Source organism: Coturnix japonica, chromosome 22 (genome assembly GCF_054131305.1).
Source record: "Coturnix japonica strain WE chromosome 22, WE-NBRP24, whole genome shotgun sequence".
NCBI classification, from domain to species: Eukaryota; Metazoa; Chordata; class Aves; order Galliformes; family Phasianidae; genus Coturnix; species Coturnix japonica.
In genome coordinates this window covers 10,330,580-10,354,613 of record NC_140684.1, presented here as the reverse complement: position 1 = coordinate 10,354,613, position 24,034 = coordinate 10,330,580, and the positions used below count along the sequence as shown (strand labels likewise).

The 24,034-nt window shown below is 56.6% G+C and overlaps 4 protein-coding genes across 10 annotated transcripts in view; all 4 read right to left on the bottom strand.

The window, feature by feature from the left end:
• Positions 1-7,613, bottom strand: part of STX1A (syntaxin 1A) — a 32,567-nt gene extending 24,954 nt beyond the window's left edge. For both annotated transcript variants that reach the window (XR_014936608.1, XM_015880922.3), the window contains exon 1: positions 7,561-7,613. Coding sequence is in view for 1 of the 2 variants with exons in the window: in XM_015880922.3 (XP_015736408.2) it covers positions 7,561-7,590 (30 nt within the window). In the remaining variant the exon portion in view is untranslated. The remainder of the gene's footprint in view (positions 1-7,560) is intronic.
• A 1,176-nt stretch (positions 7,614-8,789) lies between these two features.
• Positions 8,790-11,278, bottom strand: LOC146757419 (uncharacterized). Its single transcript, XM_085521806.1, has 6 exons — positions 11,270-11,278; positions 10,420-10,472; positions 10,235-10,336; positions 10,091-10,151; positions 9,137-9,978; positions 8,790-9,040 (listed from the first exon to the last, which is right to left on the bottom strand). The coding sequence occupies exons 1-6, from the start codon at positions 11,276-11,278 to the stop codon at positions 8,860-8,862; spliced, it is 1,248 nt and encodes a 415-aa protein (XP_085377932.1). The 3' UTR covers positions 8,790-8,859.
• Positions 11,273-19,679, bottom strand: MKS1 (MKS transition zone complex subunit 1). Of its 3 annotated transcripts, none has more exons than XR_014936604.1 (17): positions 19,476-19,679; positions 19,214-19,391; positions 18,752-18,907; positions 18,297-18,394; positions 17,968-18,096; positions 17,590-17,694; positions 17,128-17,236; positions 16,361-16,417; positions 16,202-16,244; positions 16,003-16,065; positions 15,312-15,449; positions 14,908-14,977; positions 13,542-13,649; positions 12,918-13,051; positions 12,273-12,355; positions 12,093-12,190; positions 11,273-11,640 (listed from the first exon to the last, which is right to left on the bottom strand). XR_014936604.1 is itself a non-coding variant. In XM_015880979.3 (17 exons), the coding sequence occupies exons 1-17, from the start codon at positions 19,553-19,555 to the stop codon at positions 11,537-11,539; spliced, it is 1,686 nt and encodes a 561-aa protein (XP_015736465.2). In that variant the 5' UTR covers positions 19,556-19,610; the 3' UTR covers positions 11,273-11,536. The 3 variants fall into 3 exon arrangements, 1 of the variants encoding a protein (XP_015736465.2); XR_014936605.1 differs by having other exon boundaries at positions 15,312-15,382; positions 17,054-17,236; positions 19,476-19,678; XM_015880979.3 differs by having other exon boundaries at positions 15,312-15,382; positions 19,476-19,610.
• Positions 19,680-20,766: 1,087 nt separating this feature from the next.
• Positions 20,767-23,868, bottom strand: BCL7B (BAF chromatin remodeling complex subunit BCL7B). 4 transcript variants are annotated; one of them, XM_015880980.3, is made up of 6 exons: positions 23,717-23,868; positions 23,301-23,376; positions 23,076-23,169; positions 22,605-22,790; positions 22,307-22,386; positions 20,767-21,890 (listed from the first exon to the last, which is right to left on the bottom strand). In XM_015880980.3, the coding sequence occupies exons 1-6, from the start codon at positions 23,806-23,808 to the stop codon at positions 21,798-21,800; spliced, it is 621 nt and encodes a 206-aa protein (XP_015736466.2). In that variant the 5' UTR covers positions 23,809-23,868; the 3' UTR covers positions 20,767-21,797. The 4 variants fall into 4 exon arrangements, with proteins under 4 accessions (XP_015736466.2, XP_015736467.2, XP_085378544.1 ...); XM_015880981.3 differs by having other exon boundaries at positions 22,605-22,775; XM_085522418.1 differs by lacking the exon at positions 23,301-23,376.
• Between the last annotated feature and the right edge of the window lie 166 nt (positions 23,869-24,034).

Here is a 24,034-nt window from a genome sequence, read left to right as displayed (position 1 = left end):
GCAGGAACGGGACAACAGGGCAGATGTTATGGAGCATGGAAAAGATGGGACAAAGCAGAAAATACGCCCAAAGTGGCCAAAGCTCAGCAGGTAAAGGAGGTGAGGGGCCCTCAGCAATAGGCGCATGTCGTTGTCACCTTGTGTCCCAGCAGGGCAGGGAACACAAACACACAGCGGGAAGAAAAATGAGTCTTCGTGCCCTCTGTATAAGAAGACATTTAAAAGACATCATCCAAAGAAGAGAGACGACAGAGGGAAATGGAAAAGTAATGGGGTGGAAAAGTTTCTTCATACTCTGTCTGCAGCAACAAGCGGGATGGGGAGGATCTAACAGTGACGACTGTCTTTGTTCATCTAATCATCTATTGCCACACACTTTTCAGTCTGCCACCCTGCTCACTGCCCTGCGGTCCATTCACACATGCACAAACTTGGCCAGTACAGACAGGGGGAACTACAGGATTCCTCACCCTGAAATATGCCAGGTGACAGCCTGGCTTTTTTTTCCTCCTAAAACTGTCTTTTCCACCTATGATGGCTGAGTTAGGTGGAGCCCTCTAGAGCAGATCCCAGCTTTCTATTCTAGCCACTGCTCACAGCACCATCTGCTTTGGTAGCCATGAAAGCCATATCTAAAGATATCCGAGAGCTACTACGACATGGCAGTCTGCCCCCAACAGGTACAAAGAGCAGCACTGCTGCCCAGACCCAGACCCCCATGTGCGAGTTCCCCATGGGCCACATGGCAAACCCCAGGGATGATGGAGAAGGCTCCAGCAGCCAGCCTGGCAGTGCAGCACGGGAGAAGTTACAGCATCATCTCCCAGAGCCAGCAAAATGCTCTGGGATCCACGTTTGCATTTTGCTTTACACGTGACCACAAATCCCACTTCATTTGTGCTGTGCTTCATTTTCAGCATCAACCGTCTGCCACTAATTAAGACAGACACGCTGCAGCACCGCCGGGGGAACCCCGCACCCAGCAGCAGCCACCTCGTGCCCCCCAGAGCTGCACCGAGCAGGGACATTTTGTCAGGAGATCTGCAGCTGAGCACAAGCAACGAGCACCTCTTCTGACTTCTTGTGCTGCTGTGACTCTGAACAGCACCAGAGGTCCTGATGTCCCCCAATACTCCCCTCCCTCACCCCCTCCTACAACGTGCTGTTATTTAGGGCAGGCACTGAGAACGGTGCTGCCCTGCTGTGTGTGGGGAGAGCAGCACAGGAGCCCGGCTGGGAAGAGGAAATTACATGGATGGAGCCTGATGGTGGGGAGGGCACGTGTCACTCCCACGAAGTCACTGCGGGCTGCATGAGGGCACCATCTGTCCCAGCCACGTCACTGGAAGCACCCTCTGTGCTGCGCCACGTCCAGCACGCAGCGCCCAGCTGACTGCCCAGCCCCAGGGACAGGAAGGAGCAGCAGCAGCCCCTGGGTACCTGCGAGGCTCAGCAGGGCTCTGCAAGGACAGAGCTGTCCCCAGGTGAGCAGAGCACTCCTCAGCTCCCAGCGATCTGCAGCAGCACAGCTTGGAGCACAGGTCACACCTCGCCCTGTCTCACTCCCGCAGCACTGCACTGCAGGCACTGTCACCCCAGGGCTGAAGCAGCTTCCCTTACACTGCTGCCAAAACAGACACAAATCTGAGCAAACTGCCCCACGGAAACCTAAGCATCGTCCCGAGGGGCAGCATGTGGATTCCTCACCAAGAGCTGCGGCAAAAGATTTCCCAGTGTGGCCACCCCATGTTCCCAAAGCGGTTGTCAGACACGTGCAAAGCTCTGGTCTAGGTCCAAGCGGGGTCAGCTCGTCAACACAATAGCCCCAGTGACATGCAGGGAGCAGCTGGCGCAGGAGGCAGAGCTGCACCACAAGGCTCAGCAGGGCTGGGGAGGGCGCCCAGCACCCCACGCTTCCCAGCGTTTGGTAATGGGGACGCTGCTAATACATTCATAGTGAGCAGGTTACATCCCTCTGCTTCCAACAAGCTTCATTTCTGAAAGATGGCTGAGAAGGACAAACCCATTGAACAAGCTGGAAGCCTGCTGCTCCACACGGAAAACCAAGAGGCAGCAGGCAGGGAGAGCTGTGACATGACGGTAACAAGGTCTCTATTATCTCTGCAGCAGTCACACGCAAACTCATCCCCTGCTCTGTGCCGTGAGTGCTGCAGATCGATTTCACCGCATCCGGATGCATTTGAGGAGCCAGCAGCAGAACCTCACAAGGCCATGGTGGGCTCAGTGGCCCAGGGAGTGGCACAAACCCACCGGCTGCCCCAGCCATGGAAGACAACCTCCTCCTAGGCAAGGCCACAGTGAGCAACACGCAGCCGGAGTCGACAGCCACCCTGTGCCAGCACAGCTGCAGGGCCAGCACCACGTGCCACCCCGTGTCACCGCAGGAGGTAATGCAAGCTTTATGGAAGCACAGAAGGTCAGAAAACGGCCACAGCAGCACCTACCCCCTTAAGAAGGCCATTACACTGGCTTTTCCCTTGGAAATGCAGGCTGCTGCTCTCCCGTTCTCACTGAACGGACACCTCTGCAGCACAGTCTGCTGAGCTGCACACACGTCCAAAAACCATTTGGCTCTTCCTGCCTCTGAGCCCAGGAGCCCCCAGAATCCCCTTCAGCTGCCAGAGAGCTCCTGCCACCCTCCGCTGGCTATGCAGCTCCAGCTCCTGGCCATGCACGTCGCTGTGAAGATGGATGAGGTCAGAATAATTCAGTGATGAGCCGCAAGAAAAATCTACTCTCAGCCATCTTAAAAGCCTACCAGCACCACCGCACACAAACAGCAGGCTGCATCCCAGCCCGGCTGCACACACAGCTCTGCCGTGCTCAGGAGCACATGGGCAGGTCACTGAAGCTCTGCTCCATACAAACATGGTTCCAAGAAGCGCTGTATATATATATATATATATATATATATATATATATACAGTACAGCTAGAGAGCATAATAAATGGAGTATTTCACAGCCCTGGATATCTTATAGCATGTAGGCCATTATTTAGTTATCACAGAAAGGCCCAGGTTGGAGTGAACTGTAAAGACCATCCAGCACCATCCCTGCATGGGCTGAGTGTCCCCCAGCTGAGGCTGCCCACAGCCCTTCTGTGGCCTGGGGCACCTCCAGGGATGGGACACCCACAGCTCTGGGCAGTGTCCACCAACGCCATCACTCCATCACTGAAGGCCGCCAGGTGGGTCAGCCATGCTCTGCCCCTGCTGCAGCTGTGCCAGCTGCCCGACGTCACCTCCTCATCTCCCCTGTGCCCCACGTCTCCTCCGTGGTGCTCCCAGGCACAGAGCTGGGGCTCACGAGGTCGCAGTTGCCCAGACATCCCTTTCCGGAATACGGCAACAATGTTTCCCTTCTTCCAGTCCCCGGAGCCTTCAGCTGACAGCCACAACATTTCAGATGTGATGGAGAGCAGCTCAGCACCCACACCAGGCAGCTCCCAAAGGACCCTTCTGTTACATCCAATTCCAGCATTACTGAAACCAGCCCGTATTTTGGACCAGCAACTTTTGATGAATAAATGTTGAAGGCAAAACTGACTACTGCTCACCAGCATCCGCGTGAGTCATCACGTGTTTCCAGTTTCCAACACCAGCAGCACAGCAGAGCACAAGATTTCCAGGAGTTTTGTCCTTAGGTGTTCATTTTCATCATTGCAGAATTACGTTACCAACCTTTGGCTGGAAGCCCGACGGCTCTGTCGGAGCTCTGGCCAACTCCTCAGGAGTCTTTCTGGAAGGAGCAATGCTCCATCCCACCCAGCAGCTAAAGGCAGCCAGGTGCATTCATGATGCCACAAAGCCTTCCAGGATACCCCAGTGCTATGATGAGTACCAACAGCTCAGAGCACGGGCTCAGCGTGGCAAGAAGGTGCTCTCCATCCCCCAGCACAGATAAGGCTGAGGTAGGGCTGCAGCTCAGAGCAGCTCTGCCCCACAGACCTCCACCAAGGGACCGTCCCTGCTCATCCTCCCTCAAACACATCCCTGGAAGCATTCAAGGCCAGGCTGGTCTGGTGGTTGGTGACCCTGCACATAGCAAGGAGGTTGAAACTCCTTGACCATGATCGTTGTGGTCATTTTCAACCCAGGCCATTCCATGACTCTATGAACACAGATTTACTCTGAAACACTGGAGAAATGGAAATGCTCCCCTTCTGCTTTCTCCCACTGCTCACTTCTCTGGGAAAGACATGAAAGCCAGCGCAGCCTACAACACCCACATCCCTCCCATCAGACATTGCCGCCTATAAACACAGTGATGAAATTTCTTGGGTGCTCTCATCTAGATTGTAAAGGAAACAGCACCATCCATGAAAGACATCAGCCCTCCCAGAAGGCAGAGCTGAAATGTCTCCTGGCAAAATGAACATTTGTTTTGTGCATTGCATGCTGCACGTCTGACAGGTCCCACTGGAAGATCTGAAAGCAACAGAAGACAAAAGGAAGGCTTAATGCTAAAGAATTTGTAACAGACATCGCAGCAGAAGCACTGTAGGAAGGGAAACTGCCAGTGCCAGGATGGGAGCAAATTGCAGCACAGGAGGTTCCCCACACCGTCAGGGAGCATTGCTGTGCAGACAGAGGGACCTGAGAGCTTTGGACTCTCCTCTGTTGAGATGGTCAGAAGCTGCCTGGACATGTACATGGGCACCCAATGTGGGTGCCCCTGCATGGACCACATGGATCCAATATTGAGAAGTGGGACCACATGAACCATCTGAGGTTTAACAAGGCCAAGTGCTCGGTGCTGCTCCTGGGTAGGGGCAATGCCAGGTATGTGTTCAGAATGGGGGAAGAACTCCTTGAGAGCAGCCCTGCAGAGAAGGAATTGGGGTTCTGGGAAGGCAGAGCTGACCAGAGCCAGCAGTGTGCAGCCCAGAGAGCTGCCAGCAGCCCGGGCTGCATCAGCAGAGGGGTGGCAGCAGGCAGGGAGGGGACTGTCCCCCTCTGCTCTGGCCTTGTGAGGCTCCATCTGGAGTCCTGAGTCCAAGCCTGGGGCTCCCAGCACAAGAAAGATGTGGGGCTGTTGGAGCAGGTTCAGAGGAGGGCAAGAGGGTGCTGAGAGGGCTGGAGCACCTCTGCTGTGCTGACAGGATGAGGGAGCTGGGGATGTTCTGCCTGGAGAAGAGAGGAGACCTTGTGCAGCCTCCCAGCCCCTAACAGGGTCTACAGAAATGCTGTGTAAGGACTCTTTATCAAGGAACACAGTTAGATGACAAGAAGTTCTATACTAAAAGAGGGGAGATTTAGGTTAGATGTGAGGAAGAAATTCTTCACCTAGAGAAGTGCTGCGCCGCTACCCTGAGCTGTGGGTGCCCCATCCCTGGAGGTGCCCCAGGCCATGATGGACCCTGGGCAGCCTCAGCTGGGGGGCACCCAGCCCATGGCAGAAGGGGGCGGGGGGAGCGTTGAGGGGTTGTGAGGTCCCTTCCGACCCAACCACGCTGTAAGTCCATGACGCAGAGATCCCCGCCTGCCTCAGCCGCTCTGCCCCACCTCGAGCAGCTGCTGAAGACAGCAGTCCTGCCTGCAGCGGCTCTGCAGCCCTTCCATCCCTCCTGCTTCAGAAACGGCTCTCGCCATGTTTCTGTACCAATGCTCTCCTTCCTGGCCCAATGCCTGGGCTGGTATTTACAGCACACGTTTGTTTCTGTTTCCTGCGCTGCACGGCTCCATTTGCTGTCCGCTCTCCATGGCTTTGCTCTGAGGGTGACCCCACGGCCGCTGCTCAGAGGACGCTGCCTGCACCCACTGCAGCTGCTGGGGCTGGCGCTGGGGCTTCCCTCCTCCTTTTTGTTAGCACACATAATTTTCTGGAAGTAGCAATTTATCACAGTACTTAGCTTAATGAGCCTTACTGTACGTATTCTGCCCGTAGTGATCATTTTGCATATTTCCTGAGCAATCTTGTTAGCAGGGAGATACATGGCAAAACAAACATTTGTACAGCTTCCGAGCAGCTCGCACAAAGGCAAAGACACTCACAGTTAAAGCAAGGGCTGGGCTGAGCCTCCATGGCACACGGTGTGTCGCAGCCCTCCAGCACAGCAGCTCAGAGGGGACGTGGTGGGGCAAAGCAGTGACACCCTGCGCAGTGTGCTGCCTGGTGCTGCCTGCAGAGCACAGCTGCTCCCCCAGTGCTCCCCCATCATCTTGCTCCCATACAACACTCCCAGTGCCCAGGCAGGCAGTAGAAGGAGCAGGGCTGAACAACTAACACCACCCTTCAGGTTGGAGAGCGTGAAAGAACTGCACGCCACCAAGAGGGTTAAAAAACAAAAGGAATACAGCACTGATATAAGTACATAGATCCATTCCCGGGGTTAACGGCGCCTTCTGCATACCAAGAGCTGGCACTGTGGGCCACAAGGATGCTCACATGGAGAACAGGGGCACAGGGCTCTGCTACAAAAAGCAACTTTGGTCAACTCTGCTGTGAGTGTGGACCTGAGAGGCATCTCTGCAGCGTTCCCTGCAGCACAGCCCAGCACAGCAGGGACAGACACTGAGCCCACCCAGCACAGCCTGCCCCGAGCACCGCACCACGCAGCTCCTCGTGGGGGGCACAGTTATGGCCCGTCGGGGTGGGCTTTATCCAGCCCCATTGGAAGCCAACAACCAGCAGTCACCGAGGAGCTACAGACACGAACCGCGTTTCCGACTGCACGCAGCCCAGTCAAAGGGGCTCCTCCAGCACTCCCCACCTCACCTCATTCAGGCTCCCCTATCTGACCCCATTCCCTCTCTGTGACCAGCGCTACGCAGGGACAGTTGAGGCGCTGCCCCCAAACGGCGCCGTGGGGCGCTCAGCAGCGGCCCCGCACCGCCCCGCCGTACCCCGCCCCGCACCGCCCCTGCGGGCACGCGGTGCTGCCACGGAGCGGGGATCTCCCGCAGGACAGAGGCGAAATCGCGCCCTGATGAAGCTCTTATTTATTTATTTATTTTGTTGATTTTTTTTCGTTTTCCTCCATCTCACGTCCAACACGCAGCGGAACACGGAGATGCTCCGGCGCTTCACGCACCGTCAGCGCCGCTCCGGGCGGACATGGGCGCGGGCCCCGCAGGGAGGACAAGAGGCACGAGGCGGGTCCGCTGTCACCGAACAGACATTTCCCAGCAGGGACCAGAGCCGCGAAGGGACAGAGACAGAGACAGGGACAGAGACAGGGACAGGCGCAGGGGCAGCTCCGCGCTGCGGGGCCGCAGCGTGACATCAGCGGAGCGATGAGAACCGAAGCGCAAAATGGGCGCAGGGGCCGCGGAGAGACACGACCCGACCCGGCCCCGCACCGCCCCGCACCGCAACGCCGCTGTGACCGCGAGGAGCGGCGCCGACCGCGGGGGGAGCGCGACGCAGAGCAGCCCCCATCCCATCCCATCCCATCCCATCCCATCCATCCCATCCCATCCCATCCCATCCCATCCCATCCCATCCATCCCATCCCATCCCATCCCATCCCATCCCATCCCCTTCCCTCCCTGTCTGGGAGCGCCCCGCATCCCGCATCCCCCGCATCCCGCACTCACGGCGCGCAGTTCCCCGGTGCGGTCCTTCATCGTTCCCCGCTCCGAACGGCCACGCGGGGGGGCGGGCGGGCGCGGCACATGCGCGCAGAGCGGCGGAGCGGCGCGGAACGGCCCCGCGGCCGGCTGGGAGCGGCGGGGGAGTCACGTGGTGGGGGCGGCACCGGGGGAGGGGGCGGCACGCGGGGGGTGCGGGGCGGTGCGGGGGGGAGAAGCCGCCCCCGGTGCCGCCGCCCCCGCGGCGCTGCCGGTTACGTGACGTGGCTGCGGAGTCGCCGCCGTCCCGCCCCCCCCCTCCCCCGCGATGGGCTTTTGTCCTCCGCCGGACGCGGCCCCGCTCGGGGCGTCCCGGCCCCGGGGGCGTTTCTGAGCGCCCCGATTTACGCCGCGTCTGTCTGCGCTGAGCGCAACCCGGGCGCGGCGCTGCGGACGAGGGGCGCATCCCTGCCCGCACTGCTGGGCTGTGTGCAGGGCTGTGTGTGTGCGGGGCTGTCTGTCTGTCTGTGTGCAGGGCTGTGTGTGTGCAGAGCTACCAGGACGTGCTGCCGGCTCGTGCCGCTCCATCCTTCCACCCCCCATGTCCCCACGTCAGCACCTCCCCCATCTCGGCTCCGCGGCCTCAGACCCCCCCATGGTCGCGCAGCGCTGTCCCCCCACCCTCCCCAGACCGGTACTGCCGCCCCCCGAGGCGCAGCGGCGGATCCCGCAGCCGGGCGCAGCCGCACGTCGAATAACGGAGCGCCCGGGGAGGGCCGCGCCCGGCACCCGCTGTGCCGAGGGACGCGCGGTGCCGCTGCCGTCCTCTGCCCGGGGCACCGCGGGGCGGCCGGGCACCGTGAGCGACGTGCGGGACGGTGCGCGGGGGGAAAACGCGACGCCGAGAGCTGCAGGCGGTGAGGGAAGGAGACCGTGAGTCCAGAAGGGTGTCCGTGCGGTGCGAGCAAAAGGGAAGAGCTGCGCCCCGTGCCTACAAAACATCTGGGAGGGACGATCTGTGGTCTCCATCTGTCTCCATCTTCGTTTCAAGATCAGTTGAACAAACACCTCTCGGGGCGATTTGGGGTGATCTGAACTGAGCCGACACACGGGATCCATCTGGATCCCCTCAGGGGTGAGGACACACCGCGGGAAACGCACCTTCCCACGGTCCTCATTCCCACAGCTCTGCGAAGCACAAACCCACCCGGACACCCGAGCAGGAATCCCTCCCACTGCAGAAATCCTCACAACCATTTGGAGAGTCAGATTTTATTTTTTTCCGGCATTTAAGACGCTGTGAATTAATCACAGTCCGTCACCGCGTCAGCCCCATCTGATTTCCTGCGCTGCCCGAGCACGAGGCCGCGCCAGGTGGGAGAACTCAAAGACCTGCGTAAGGAGCCTCGCCCGAACCAAAGCGGTTCCGAGGCCGAAGGAGCCGTTTCTCTTCTGACCGGTCCGACGCACTGTGCCACCTCTCCGCGCAGCTCCGCTCTGACGCACGCTGAAATGTCGGGTTTGGCTTCAGAGAACGCAGGCGGCGTCTCGAAGAGACAACGAGCATCACGGGCGGCGGGCAGAGCCGGCGCTGCTCACTCACCTCGGCGCCACGAGCGGCCACGAGCGGCCACGAGCGGCCACGAGCGGCCACGAGCGGCCTCTCCCTCCCCACGCACCGCAGTGACCCATCTCGGCCCGCCCCATCCCGCCCGGAGCCGCAGCACCGCCGAGCCCGCAGAGCCGGCCCGCAATGCCTCCCGTAATGCCTCCCGCAATGCCTCCCTCAGTGCCTCCCGCAGAACCTCCCGCAATGCCGCCCTCAGTGCCGCCCGCAGCACACGCGCGGGGCCGGGATGAGCCGGAGGGACGCGGCAGCCCCGCTGGCACATCGCGCTTTGAGGTTCTCGCACCCCTCGTCTTCCTCCGTTGAGTAAAATCTATTGCCGGGATCTGGCGGCGCTGCAAAGCCGCCCCCCCCCGCCGCGCAAATGACTCATTTCCAGTTTGTTCCGTTCTGTTCACGCCGGGATCTCCGAGGGCTCCGCTCTTCATCCTACGAGCCCAGCCAACTGCCCGCAGCCTTTTCGTCCACCCTGCCAACCTCTCCGCCCTCGCCCTTTGTGCGTGACGTCTATTTAAGGAGCAGCCCGCGGGGTCCCGGGCGCCTTCAGCCCCGCACAGACCGCAGCCATCAGCGGGAGCGCGGCTGAACGCAGCCTCCGGCAGCGCCCCGCGGGGCAGCGCCGCAGCAGCTCCGCCAACGCCGCGGTCCCGGCGGCAGCAGCCGGTGATGCTCGGGAAGCAGCTCCGTGCTGCAGCCGTGGCACTACCGGGGGCTGCTCCCCTGCCCCGCCGCCGCCCCCCAGCTGCTCCCAGGGCGCCCCCAATAACGGCTGCCGTCCCTCCCCCCCGACCCCCAAAGCTCCCGGCCCCTCCTGTTGACTTTCAAATCCACCGAGGCGCCGTTTTGAGTTTTGCTCTCACGTTTCTGTGAAATTGAGGCCTTAACTTCTAAACTTGTATTACTGTGTACACTTCACTGCAGCTGCACAACCTCACTGCTCGGCCCACCAGCAACACGCACAGGCTGAGGGGGCCCATCACAGGGGTCTGTCCTGTGCCACCCCAACAAAATGGACATTCTCAGACCTGCGAACTCAGACCAAATTTGGTGCCTCAGTCTTATCTGCCACATCACATCAACCAGCATGACTGGAGAGCTGACTCATCCACCCAGTGCTTGGCCAAGGACACTGCTGCGCTAACAGGCCATGCTACCTCATCTCGGCTGGCAGCTCTTCTGCCAAAAAGGAGGGGTAGCAGGTGAGGTTGGCAAGCAAAAGTCCTCTTTGTAAGAGCGACAGCAGCCACAGTAAAGTTCACCCCTCGATCCCGAGCCCATCTATGTACTGCATCTCCTCAACAGCCACCCCCTGCTAGGGGCAAACATGGGGAGCAAGAGGAGGAAACCAGTTCCTATCGTGTCCTGCCTGCAAATTCTGGCTTTTCAGATGCACTCAGCCCTGTGTGATATTTTTCTTCCTATCACTGTGGGTCTGCAGGTAGCCTCAGTCCTGTGAACATGAGACAGGAACAAAAATAGGGGAATAAAAAAGGCTGAGAAAAGAAGAAGAAAGTGAGTAAAAACTGTGTAAACATATGCTTCCCCAGGAAGCAATGCAGTGTATTGCTGAGCTCAAGCAATGAGTTGCAGCTCAGATGAAGAGCTTAACAGTTCAAAGTTCAGCTGCTGTGCAAATGTCACAATCTGTTCTCATCTGCAACATCCAGCCCAGCTCTTCTATGAACTAAAGAGAAGATGTATTTTCAGTTGTATTCCCAAAGTCCTTCTGCTCATCCTTGCAGTCAGAAGAGCCAGTAATTCCACAGATACAAAGAAATACAGAACAGAACCCTCTTCTCCAGTCTGGCCTCTGTCACACATAATTTCCTTGCTTTGGTTTCCATGCGATGAAGACCCCTCCCTTTCTCTAGGAATGAATCAGTTTTAAATCTCAGGTGGTCAGATTCATTTTACTGAAAACTGACCTAAAGCTACAAATGCTGATGGTAACTATCAGTAAGTTCACTACTCAGTTAATTAAATCTCAAACAACATTCATGCCCTGACCTTCAACATAACCCTCTTCTTTAAGAAGAAAAGTAAATCTATCAAGTCAAGTAGACTTGAAAATTTTCTCATTGCCTACAATTCAATATCCAAAAAGCTCACGTGTCTCATGTCAGTATTTTAGTCAGCTCAGCAGAAACATGAACAACTGGCTCTAACATCAAGGCCTGGTAACAAAATGCCTTCAAACAGCGCACCTGTGGAAACGATTCTCAGTATGGATGTGCTATAGAGAGACATAGGGCAGCATCTCTGCCCCTGTCTGCAAAGGAAGGGCCTCAAAGAGCTTCAGGGCACTGGGAGCTTCTGTCAGAGAGATGTGGGCTGCCCCCAGGCCAGAGGCAGTGAGGCTGTCGGTCTGTCAGTCTGTCAGTCAGGGTTCTTCCACACACTGGAGGCAGAAGTGCTGATGAGGTCCTGGGGAAGGCTCTCACGGGCCTCCTGCATCCGCCGCCGCGCCCGATGGAAAGCCTCTGCAACACAGCAGGTGACAGCAAGTCAGAACACATCAGACAGCCGCAGGGAATGGGAAGGACTATTCTGTCCAGTGCACATCACCTCTCAGAACAGGGGTCTCGCTAAGTACCACCTGACTGCTGCTGCTCTTTGCTCTGCGCATAATGGATCAGAGACTGACTCTGCACACCGCAGCCACAAGTTATGTTCAGTGCAAGACTGGGCAGCCCAGCCCAGGCTTTGCCCTCATGGACCGAGTATCCCTTCTGACTGCTCAGGGCTGATGCCTCCTCAAATTTCCAGCAATGTCAGGTCAGAACATTTAACTTCTGTTTTAACTCAGAGAGAGCTCACAGTGGGGGATAATTCCACTTCAAGCAATGGATTCTCCTGAAATACCCTGACCAACCTGTAAACAGGAGGTAAAAGTGAGACAAAGGTCCTCCTCGAAGGAGACTGAAGGTCCTACCCAGAACATTGTAGACAGAGCTCTGCTGGCTGAGGCCTCCAAGCCGGTCCAGAACGCTCTGCATGCGATGCCTCAGGGCATTAGTTTCCAGAAAGGCTCTGCACAGAAGTACAGCTCGAGGTCAGGGCTGGAAGAACACAGCACACAACACAGAGCTTGTGCTCACTTTGCTGCACTCACTTGGATTGCTGCAGGCAGTAAAGCCGGAACGTGACATTCCCTGTTGTCTTTGTGCGAAAACCAAAGCGGCTCAGATGCTTTCCCTGCAAAAACAGCACAAGTTAGAGTACCTACAGCCTCTAACCTATTACAGCAGGCCGACCCCAACGAGTGTGCCCCACCAGGACAAGCACTCCCGCAGGCACAGAATCACTCCTTGCCCTGCTTCAAACAGAAACTGACGTCAGAGAGACAAGCAGACAGTTCCAGGCTGTGCTGAGGGCAGGACCTGACCACTGGGAAGATACAGTGCTGGGGGAAGGGTTCCATCTTGAGCCCTTTGTTCAGTCTGGGTGCCACAATAGGAGAAAAACATCAGCCTATTAAACAGATTCCAAAGGACAGCAACAAAGATGGTGAGAGGTCTTCTCTAAGAGGCTTGTTGGGCCTCCCAGGGGAGCCACTGGAACATCAAAGCAGCTGAAGTTAGAGAAGTGTTTGGACACAGAACATGCACTTTAGCTGTGGGTAGTCCTGTGTAGAGCAGGGAGCTGGAACTGATAATCCTTTGGGCTCCTTCAAACTTGGGATAATTTATGATTCTTTGATTCTAAGAGCATAATCCACCATTTCCCAGCAAGAGCAACAACCCACAGCTAAGCCTACCTTGAAGGTTGTTGGTATCCTGGCATAGGTCATGTCCTCCAGCTCAGGAGACCCACCGATGAAAAATCTCCTCATCTCAGCAACTGTACCCAGCTCTACAGGGCGCCAGGTCGGGATGGTGAGCACGTGGAGACCTGAGCCAAGACAACAGAACAGTTCAGCAGTACTGTCCGACAGTCATAGAGGACATCATGGTGGACGGATACCTACTGATGAATACCCACTGATTCCCAGGTTTTTCCAATGAGCCCCAGCCACACAGCCAGCACTGACACCATCCCCTTTACTATGTGATGATGTTAGACTAGTTGTGAGCCTGGGATTACATACACAACAGAAAGGGCCTACTGCTATTGTAAAGATGGACATGCAGAGCTTTATCACATACAGTTCTCCAGCAGAACCACTGGAAGAACAAGTACAGCAAAACACAATGCTTCTCATCATGGCAGAAGGTGCAGGACACATCACATCACTCTGCTGCTTCACAGACAGCAAACTATTCATTTCAAAATGACACGGTGAAGCCTCCCAGAATTAGGTGCAGCTGTTCCAAAGAGAACCACTCAACTCCTATTTCCCTACACACTTAACATACTGCCCCAAAGATGTTTGGTTTTTTACCTGGAGATGTTGGCAGCACAACAGAACCATAACCTTCGACACGATACCTCTGCCAGAAATCCAGGGACAGAACCTCGAAGTAGAGAACGGGCCAATGCAGGAGGCATTCTGCAAGGAAAGGGAGCAGATCAGTTTTTTGAATGGTGAAGAGAGAGACCAACACAGAGAGAAAAACTTCCTCAACACTTCAATCCCACTAGCAAGGAGTCCTTTCTCTGCTTCTCCCAAAATGACAAACCTATTTGTATGTGGGGTATGCATGACTATTTTTCTGTGTAAAAGATGAAGCATCAGACTTGAGGATGAAAACACAGGGCTAAAAAGTTAAAGAACTGAAAAAAACCTTTGTTTTGGTGAGTCTCTGAGAATCGTCAAAGTGATTCCTCAGTTGTCTTTGGGCAGTTGTGACAACCTGCAAACAACTGACGCAGCACAGAGGAGCCTTTTTATCTCTGATCTTTCTCATCACTGTTGGGGACTATTAACTTGGATTGTCCCACAGGCCTCCAAGCATTTATTTTCTCCATGGTGAAACAAACTCATCATATTTATTCTAGGCAGAAAGTTTGTTAGTGTCGGTTCAATGCATATATTAGATTCAAGTGGCAAGACATGCTGCAAAGCTGCCCAGAGTGACTGCAGGCCAAAGAGCAGCAGGGCTCGCGAGGATGGAGCAGCAGCAACACAGTGAAGCAGCAGGAAAAGGAAGCTGAGGAGCCCTGCTGAAAATAGAGCAGGAAATTTCCATGTGACATGGGCTATATGAAGATCATACAGGTCACTGAGTGTGTCTACAAACATTAGAGTCAGCACAGAGTTTTAGCTATGTACAAAAATGTGCCTGTTTCTTCCACTGCAGAAAGCCACCCTTCTGTGCAGTATGACAGACCAGGCAAGGCAGACCCACATGCCAGACATTTTGAGACAGACAAACTAAGATCCAAGTTGTTCTGCAAATGGATGAAGCTGACTATAAGCTGGAAGCAAAGCGATGCCAATGAATGCACACAAACAGCAGTGCGGTGCTGGCAGGGCATAAAATAGCACGTGTACAGAGGCTGCATGGTAATGGGAAGCACATCCACGGAATGAACATTTCCCTGAGGTGGTCGCAGCACCAAACCAGAGCTCAGGAAGCATTTGGACAGTGCTCTTAGAATTATGGTTTGATCTTTGGGTGGTCATGTGTGGAGACAGAGGTTGGAATTGATGATCCTTGCGGGTCCCTTCCAACTAGCAATATTCTACAGTGCTTTGATTCCCTTGGTTACACCTGTCCTTTCTCCCTGGCAATGGAGCATCAACACACCGAGAGGCACGATGCAATCAAAAGTCAGTTTCACATCTCAGAAACAAGGAGACACACCTTCTGATTTGTCCTCTTGGGTGAAAAACATCTCCAAAGTGAAGGGGTAGCAGAAGTGTGCCACATTATCCTATGAAAGGAACAGGACAGAGGTCAGATTCCTTGTCAAGAGAGTTCATCACTGGTACTGCAGGGGGCACAGGCATTAAAGCACACAAAAATCAAACATCTAAAGGCAATCAGGCTATAGGAAGAAAAAGGTGAGGTTACAGAAACTGCTCTGAATTTTACTTTGAACACAGTGACACCGTGAAAGATGTCAAGTACAACCAGAAGAGGCAGATTCCTAATATGCTCTGCCCTTGGAAAGAGCTGTCATGAGGATAAATCTGTAGCTTGTTACAAATTTCATCTCAGAAAATGTCTGTTCAAACTCTGCTCTGCAGGTTTTAAAATGCCCTTACCCAGCCCACTGTCTTGGTGGCACAGGTCTGAGTCACTCCTGACAGCTGCTGGAATGCGGGGCTTGACCAGTCTGGGAGAAGAGAAGGTGAGCACAGTGGTGAATGCTTCGGGTGAGAGGAAGGACTCACGTACCAGAGCTGCTTGAAGGAGAAAGTCAGATTCAGATGTTCACCACACTGAATTTCCCTGCATTCTGCTCCATCTTATTCCAGACAAATGACTGCTCCCCAGACCAGACATTGTTTCAGGGGGGTTAAATACAAAGCAGGATGTGCATGTCAGTGCTGGGAACTTTACCAGCCAAAACCGAAAACAGCACAAAACATGAAAACACGGTGGTGGGCACTGAAATCAGATTAAGGCCATCTCTGAGACAACGAAAGCAGGACGGCTCTTCTCTGCAGCTCCAGGAACGAACCTGCAGTAGTTTGCTAGACACGATCATTACTGGCTGAGAAGCCCATGGATCAAATCCAGCCAGATTTGGAAGGGACACAAAGGGAAGATGCTGATGTTCCCCAGCATGTCAGCTTCCTTCAAACCATTGAGTTCTGTATTCTGAAGACTTCTGATCAGATCCCAGTCCCTACACTAACTGTTATTAACTTAGCAAAGCTGATCATATGGGTAAGCCAAAGCATGCTTTATTTCTTAAATTGCTGTCATATGGCTCAAAACACAAATACTCACGTTTAGGCAGCTCTAGAAAGAAATGGACATAAAGGTTGTCATACTCATAGCCTTGAGCTGAAACTGAGAAGAGAGAATGAACTTTAGCTGCTCACTTCCATATAAACTCTTCCAGTATTCACTGAAGACATGCGAGAGAGGCAGCCTGCTGTCCCAGCACAGATTTGCCCCTACAGTTACAGGTCACAATGAGACTCACCTACTTCTCCATTCACTAAAAGCCGCAGTGTACCAGGAAGTGTCTGTAAGAACAAGCAGACAAACAAGAGAAAGGGCTCAGCAACCACTGGTGGAACCAGGAGATCAGCCTCGGAGGCAGCGGGGCACCACATCCCTGCTGAGCATTGCTGGGACTCACCGTCTCAAATTCTGAGCCTACCAGGCTGCTGAGGTACTCCCTGTGCCGACTGTACAGCTGAAAACACAGAACAAGATTAGAAGAAGAGTATTTTTGATTAAACGTTATTACTTACATTACTGCAAAAACTGTAACTTAAAAACTACTTAAATTGGTGATGGGCTCAGCCAACAGCATTTTTGTTGTTACAGCAGGTATAGAGATAGAAGAATCGAACAAAAGAAAAGATGCTAACTGCATAACACGAAACCAGCTGCAGAGCAGACTTCGCCAAGCCAAATCTAACACAAAAAGAAGCTACAATCAGCAAATCTTAAATGACACAATGGGAGATCGGTGCAGGTAAACCGCGATTCCATTACTGACCACAAAAACAAAGGGAAGCTCACAAATGTAACATTAAAATACTCTAAGTACCTTTATAAACTGCCACAGGTAAAAATGACAGATCAATAAGGTCAAGGCACAAAATGAGATCCAAACAGCTCAAGGCATTATAGGTAACAAGAAATCATTTGATGATTACACAGGCAGCAACAGGAAGATGAAGGAAAGAGTTTGTCCATCTACACAGAGTAAGGAGTGAAAGTAGGGGAATATTTATTGGAGCTCCTAAATCGCTGGGCATGATGAAACTCACCGCCACCAACGTTCATTTTGCCAGTTTTTGGTGTCTATAGCACTAATAATTACATGTTATGTGAGAGGCCGAGATCCCTCTGTCAAATCAGGGCTGGTTAAAATAATCCATGGAGACCAGTTCTTACATCTCTGAACACACGCTGCTCACGCTCCTCCTCCTCTCGCTGCACTTGCACTGATGCATTCTCAATGGTGTATTTCCACAGCTCTCGCTTCTGTCCGCCCAGCTCGATCCTGCAGAACCCAAAGCACAAAGGGAAAAACTGCATTACAGAAGAAACAGCCCCAAGCAGCAACATCAGCTGTGCCACCCTGAGGCAGCAATCCCTCCAGCAAGGCCTATGTGGCAACACAAGGGCACTAACAGCCCTCCCAGGCCCTCTCCTCATTGATAAGTCCCTGCCAGCATCGATGACTCAAAAAGAGAGGCTCACTTTTGTCCAGTGCACACAGCCTGTACCCCTGGGGCCTGGCTCCAGGGCCCAATGCATCGCATGCACAATGACACCGAGCACCAGAACCAAACGGTCCTGTCTTCCACACTGTAATTTCAGCCCCATGAGCAGCAGCAGCCCTCTCCCACTCACCAGTAGGCTCCTTTGGTGCCAGTAAAGTCAGGCTTCACTGTGATCACCCCATTGCCATCCACCTTGACTGTACAAAGAACGTGTTCATATTCCTTCTGTCCGAGCCTAATGGAAGACATCAAGAAACACAAAGCGAGTCTCAATAGAGCACACACTTGTTCTGGAACAGGGGGTACAGAAAGGCACAGATACACCCATACTGCCCTACATTGGTTTAAAAAACCTTTTGGAGGGACACACTCAGTACCTCCCAAAGAAGCAGAAAGAGCAGCTGGAGTTACACTTGGAATTCCCTCAGCTGAAGAGAGAAGCGGCAGATTTGAGTAAGGAGATGGGTTTGCTTCTGGGAAATCAGGATCGCTTCAGGATTTTACTTACTTCCCATAAGGTCCCAAGTCCGCCATGATGTACATCGTCTGAACAGGAGTGTTAATCACGTGATTGTTCTTTATGAACTCTTCCGAGGGCTCCCAGGTGATGATTTTTGACTTGAGAGAACTCCCATCTCTGCCGGTCACAGAACAGCACAACTCACGGTCAGCAGAACTCGCACCAGCAGCCGGGCACAGACCCACCAAACAAGGGTCAAACTGCCAGACCTGAGTCCAGCACAGCTCAAGCCAACAGCTCCCACAGCACAGGCTGCCCTGCAGCACGGACACCACGACACCCACATCAGCCAGTTCTGAGCCTCAGTCTGAACTCACAGCGGCTTACGGTCCTGTCTTCTCCTCCTCACATTGGCCATCCTCTCCGCCAGGTATGAGGGCACCTCACAGTCTGAGTCAGTCACCTTCTGGCCGTGCTGGAACAGAGACACAGAACAGAACTCGCTTCATGACAACAGGACTTTTCTCTCAAATGCAATTCTGCCCCTGGAAGCCAGAATAAGTATTTGTACATGCAAGTATAAGGGATATTTATTCACAGCCATGCGCCAGCTGTGAACTCCAGTAACAACACAACCCTGCCGAGCCAAGTGCCCCCATCCCAGCTGCTCCTGCCCGTCGCTCTGCAGTACGGAGCCGTCGTCCTGTAGCACACAGTGCAGAGCAGCGCCGGGCACGCTGCACCACGGCCACAAAACAACGAACGTGCCCCGTGCTGGTCTCGGTGCTGCCGACAGACGGACGCTGCTCTGTGCAGAACCACGGGCCGGTACCTCCTCCATGTTGGTGAACCGGTCGTGATCGGTGTAGGTGAAGATGCGGCGGTTCTTGCGCCCTCCGGCTCTGTCCAGCTTCAGGATCTCCTCGTGGTACTGCCGGTCCAGCGGAGTCTGGCAGGCTGACTCGTGTCGGTACAGATCCACCTCGAACTGAACGTCACGGGCACAGTTAAAAGCCGCATTGATTCACCACGGCCGGGCCACAGAAGTTCCCGGCCCGGTGAGCGGCGGGGACACGGACACGGAACGGACACGGACACGGACACGGAACGGACACGGACACGGACACGGACACGGACACGGACACGGACACGGACACGGACACGGACACGGACACGGAACGGACACGGACACGGACACGGACACGGACACGGACACGGAACGGACACGGACACGGACACGGACACGGACACGGACACGGACACGGACACGGCGCTGCCCGGCGGCGGTTCGCACCTGGCTGAAGAGCTTCTGCTGCCATCCCAGCTCGGCGCTCTCCTCCTCGGCCGGGGGTCGCCCCGCAGCCCCGTGCCCGGTTCGGGCGCTCAGCCCCAGCCCCTCGGGGCCGCCGCTCGGGGACAGCGCGGCCTGCGGCGGGACGGGCCCGGCGGCCGATACCCGCTGGATGTGGACCCTGCGGGGAAGGACGGAGACATCGTGAGAGCGAGTGCGGCCGGAGCCGGAGCCGGAGCCGGGGCCGTGCGTGCCGGGCGCTCACCGCAGCCGCAGGTTGCGCACCGGGTCCCGGGAGCGGTACACGCCGCCACCCGCCTCCGCGCTCCACAGCGGCGCCGCCATCCCGTCACCAGGGACGCGGGGCGGCGGCAGCGCCCCCTGGCGGCAGCGGGGAGCAGAGCGCGGCCGGGAGCGGAGCCGGGTAACGAGCGGAGCGGAACCGAGTGCGGTACCGGACGGGGGCGATGGGCGGCGGGAAAGGAGAGGGGAGCAGCGGCAGCAGAACGTCTTAACGCAGCCGCCTTAACGAAGCCGAGCAGCGATGTTCTGAACGGGAAAAGAGACTTTATATCAAGTCCGACCAGTTCAGCCGTGGTGCTCTGAGCTGCTCTGCACGGTCACACACTCTTCAGAAGTTCCCACATGTTCCAATGATGTGCCCGCCTGGCAATGCATGGCCGCATCCAGCCAAACCTCAGCGACCCCCACAGCTTCGTGTTCCTGCGCTGTGACCCCTCAGAGCCGCCCTGAGCCCCCTCCACGTTGTGGGCCCTCGGTTCAGCTCTGCCCGGATACACACAACAACCACCACGTGCTGAGCGGCCCCGGACTGGGGCAGAACACACAGCAAGTGCTGCTGTGAAACACACGTGAGGGTCGCACAGAGGGAGCTGCACCTTTGGCTTAGATTTATACGCTCCATTTAATAAACCGGAAAATAAGAACCATCTTTTGCAATGCACAGAGATGAATCAAAGGCTGCCACAAAGATACCTGCGGGCACGTGGTGTTAATTAACCTCGGTGTGGGCTCTCTCCCATAAGGAAAGGCTGAGGTGGAAACCCAGGGGCCGTGCAGTGCAGTCAGGGTGCCCAGGGCAGCTCCCCCTGCGGCTCTTTGTGTCTGCGCTGCTCCCACGTGTGTCTGCCCTGAGCTGTGCCCCGACATCGGCTGCACACAGGGCCGCTCCCCCAGCATCGCAGCGGGACTTGTGGCTTTAACACACACCAGACGTTCTGCTACAGGACTGTGGCTGTGTGACACCACCAGATCCAGGGGCAGCTCACAGGGATGCAGCCCGGAGGAGCCCAGCTGTCCATGGCGGGGCCCTGCAGCCTCCAGCCCAACCAGCCACCAGGGCACAGCACCGACCCCGTGCAAAGCAAAGCCCCGGTGCCCGGCCCACACCGTGCTGAGCACCGGGCCCGAGTGCTGGCACCGAGCTCAGGCCTGGAGCAGGAAACTCCAGCCCGGCTCAGCCCGGTGCTGCCCAGCGCCTGCTCTGAGCTCCTGCCCCAGCTGCTGTAGCCCACGCACCTGCAGTCACTGAGCACTGTATTTCAAATAGTTTAATTTTAAAAATATTCTATTCAGTGCTAAAATATCTTTCCACTTCCACGCGCAGCCGCACCTTCAGCTTCGCCAGGCTCGATCACAGACGGCAGGACATGCAGTGGCGGTGGGGGGGGGCCCAGCGGGGTGGGGAGCGTGGGAATGGGGGCATGGGAGGGCTCCATGGGGCTCCTGCACCCTGTGTCCTGTCCAGGGGACGGGATGTACCTGGGGAGCGGGGCGGGCAGGAGCAGGGTGCAGGTCCAGCTGGGACACGGCAGTGCCGGCTGCCCCGCTCCATCCCAGCCCATGCCTGTCTGGGGCGGACAGAGGCTTCTGTGAGGGCCTGGAGGCTGAGGAGCAGCAGGCAGCGCCGATGTGTCCAGTACCTGCCCTCCGAAATGGCAGCACTCCTCCCTCTTCCAATACTAATGGCTTAGTAGCAGCTTATTGCACAGTGTCCCAGCGGCACGGAGGGCCGTTGTTTCCATTCTCAGGGCGCTCCCCCCCCTCCCTCCTTTGCCCTTTGGACCTACACCAGGAACGCCCCAGACTGTGGTCACAAGGGAGCGGACACATCACTTTCTGCAGGTGGGACATGGCTCTTCTGTTCCCAGCACAGGGGACAGGGCAGACAGTGGATCCAGAAGCAGGCAAACAGCATCTGCCGGTGCGTTAGGGGTGACAGAGAACAGGGCATCTCAAGGATCCCTCCCCCCACGCATGCAGACCACGCACCAGAAACCCCATGCCACTACAGCACAGATCAGCAGGGAGGGTGGGAGCCAATAAATAGAGGCAAATTTGCAGGTACTGGTGGCAGCCCCATTCAGCTGGGCAAATCACTTGCAGGCTGCCTCTGCAGGGGCTGGTGGGAGGCTCCTGCCCCCGAGGGCAGGGCAGGCTGGATGGCGAGGCAGCAGGGGTGCCCTGTCCCTCGGGAAGGGCAGGACAAGGGAAGCACCCCATTCCCCAGGGAAGGGCAGGCAGCTCTGCGAGGGTCTGGCGAAGGCTCTCCCCGGGGACGGGCAGGCTAGCTCTCCGAGGCTGTGTGGCACACAGAGTTCTGATCAGCACAAAATCTCTTCAGAGGCGGTGCGCCAGAGTCCTCCTCCTCTTCAGTTACCTGCAAGAGCCAGAGGTCACCAGCAGTGACAAGAGCTCAGCGTGCCCACAAGGCCGTGTGGAGCTGCTGGACAAGGCTGTGTCTCGCCCTGTGGGGACAGCCTGGGCTCTCCTCTGTGAGTCAGGCTGCTAAATGAAACCTGGGCACCAAGAGAGGGAATCCAGCCCAGCTCTGGTCACAGCTATAACCAGTTTCTTAATCCATCTCCATGTATTTTCTACACACAATGTATACCCTAAAACCAAACTGAACCACAGTACCACTCAGGAAGCCAGTTGGTCTGGGGAGCTCCTGAGGGCAATTTGGGACTTTCTGATGTTTATGCTATAATAAGAAATCAAAGAAAAGTGTCCTAGGGACAGGACTAAGATGGGTGAATACGCATTTAGACATGGTTTCTATCCTCCCTCCCTTACCTGAGTCTCAAGAGGGACCGGCTCTTCTTTTGTAAGAGTGGGAGGCTCATCGGCAACTTCCGAGGAAGGCAGAGAGGGCTCTGGAAGGAAGAGAAGGTTAACACGTGGCAGATACAGGCACACAGCAGCACCCAGACCGCTGAGCCCTCAGGCTGAGGTGCCTCAGCCACCTGCCCCACAAGCAGCACAGGAGGCAGCTCCGTCCTGGGCCCAGCAGCACCTTCCCTGGGCTCCCTGCTCCGGCTGGTGCCTCCCTCTTCCCATTGAAGGAGTCACACCCAGGTGTCCTGGAACTCACCTTCCAGAGTCTCCTGCCCCAGTGTGGGCGGCTGTGAGTCGTCTGTGCGGAAGTCAGACGTGTGGGCGGGACTCATGGACTCGCTCTGCTGGGGACTGGGGCTGGAATTGGGGCTGCTGTCCACCTTGAGCTGGTAAACGTCGGACAGGGAGCTCTGGTTGCTGTTCTCATCTGCAGAAACAGCACCTAGTGAAGAACAGGAGCTTGACCCAGCAGCACGAGGAGCGAGGGCAGCACTGAGAGACAAAGGCATGGGGAGCAACAGCGCACTGTGCACACAGAGCCACGGTATGAGCAAAGGGGGGCTAATAATGAGAGCAAATGGGAGCAAATAATGAGAGCAAATGGGAGCAAATAATGAGAGCAAATGGGAGCAAATAATGAGAGCAAACGGGAGCAAAGGGGAGCAGCACACAGCATAGAGCACACACGGTGCAGCACACACACACTGTACAGTCTGGCTGTGCTCACCTTGGAACTCGAGCAGCAGTGAGGAGTTGGCAGCCGAGTCAGCCGGGAAACCGTTGGGCTCCCGCGCGGCACCAGCGGCCTTGGATTTCTCTTTCTTGAGGGAAGGAACGAACGTGGACAGCAGCGTTATGGGCGGGACACGGCACGAGGGCAGGTGGGCACAGCACCCACAGCACCCACAGCACCCCCGTTCCCCCCGTTACCCCCGTTCCCCCCGTCACCCACCTCTTTGCTGTCGGCCACGGGCACCCACTTGAAGATCCGCAGCGACGTGTCTCCCACCGTCACCCATTTCTTCTCCCTGCGGTCACACACGGCGCGTCCGGCACCACGACAGGCCCCGCCCCCGCCGCCCGCTGCTCTCATTGGCTCCGGGAAACGCCCGTCACGCCTTGGCCCCGCCCCGCCGCCCGGCCCGCCGCCCCTCCTCGCGATTGGTCCGCCCGCCCGTCCGTCACCCGCCCTTCCGCTTCCCTCCCGCACTCGCCATCCGATTGGCCGCCGCCCGCTTAGCACCGCCCTCCGCCGCACGCGGCGCCGCGATTGGGCGCCCGCTCCCGGCGCGCTCGGAGCCGCAGACGGGTGCGGCGGTGATTGGCTGCGGGCCGACAGGCCCCACCCCCCCCGGCCCCGCCTCTCACCATCTGCGGACGCGCTCGATGGCCGCCATCACTTTTTTGATGTCATCCTTGGCGCGGCTGCGGGTCTCGGCGCGCACCGAGCGGCCCGACATGGCGCCCGCAGCCCCGGCAGCCCCGGCTCCGCCGCACCCGCCGCCGCTCCCTGCGCATGCGCACGCCCCGCCCCGCTGTGCGCGCAGCGTCACGGCGCACGGCCCGCCCCGGGGGGGAGGGGGAGGGGCGGGGACGGACACAGCGCTGCGCATGCGCGGAACGCACCGCCCACACGGCGCGCAGAGGAGGCGCGAAGGTGGGGACGGCGGGCGCCATGTTGGGCGG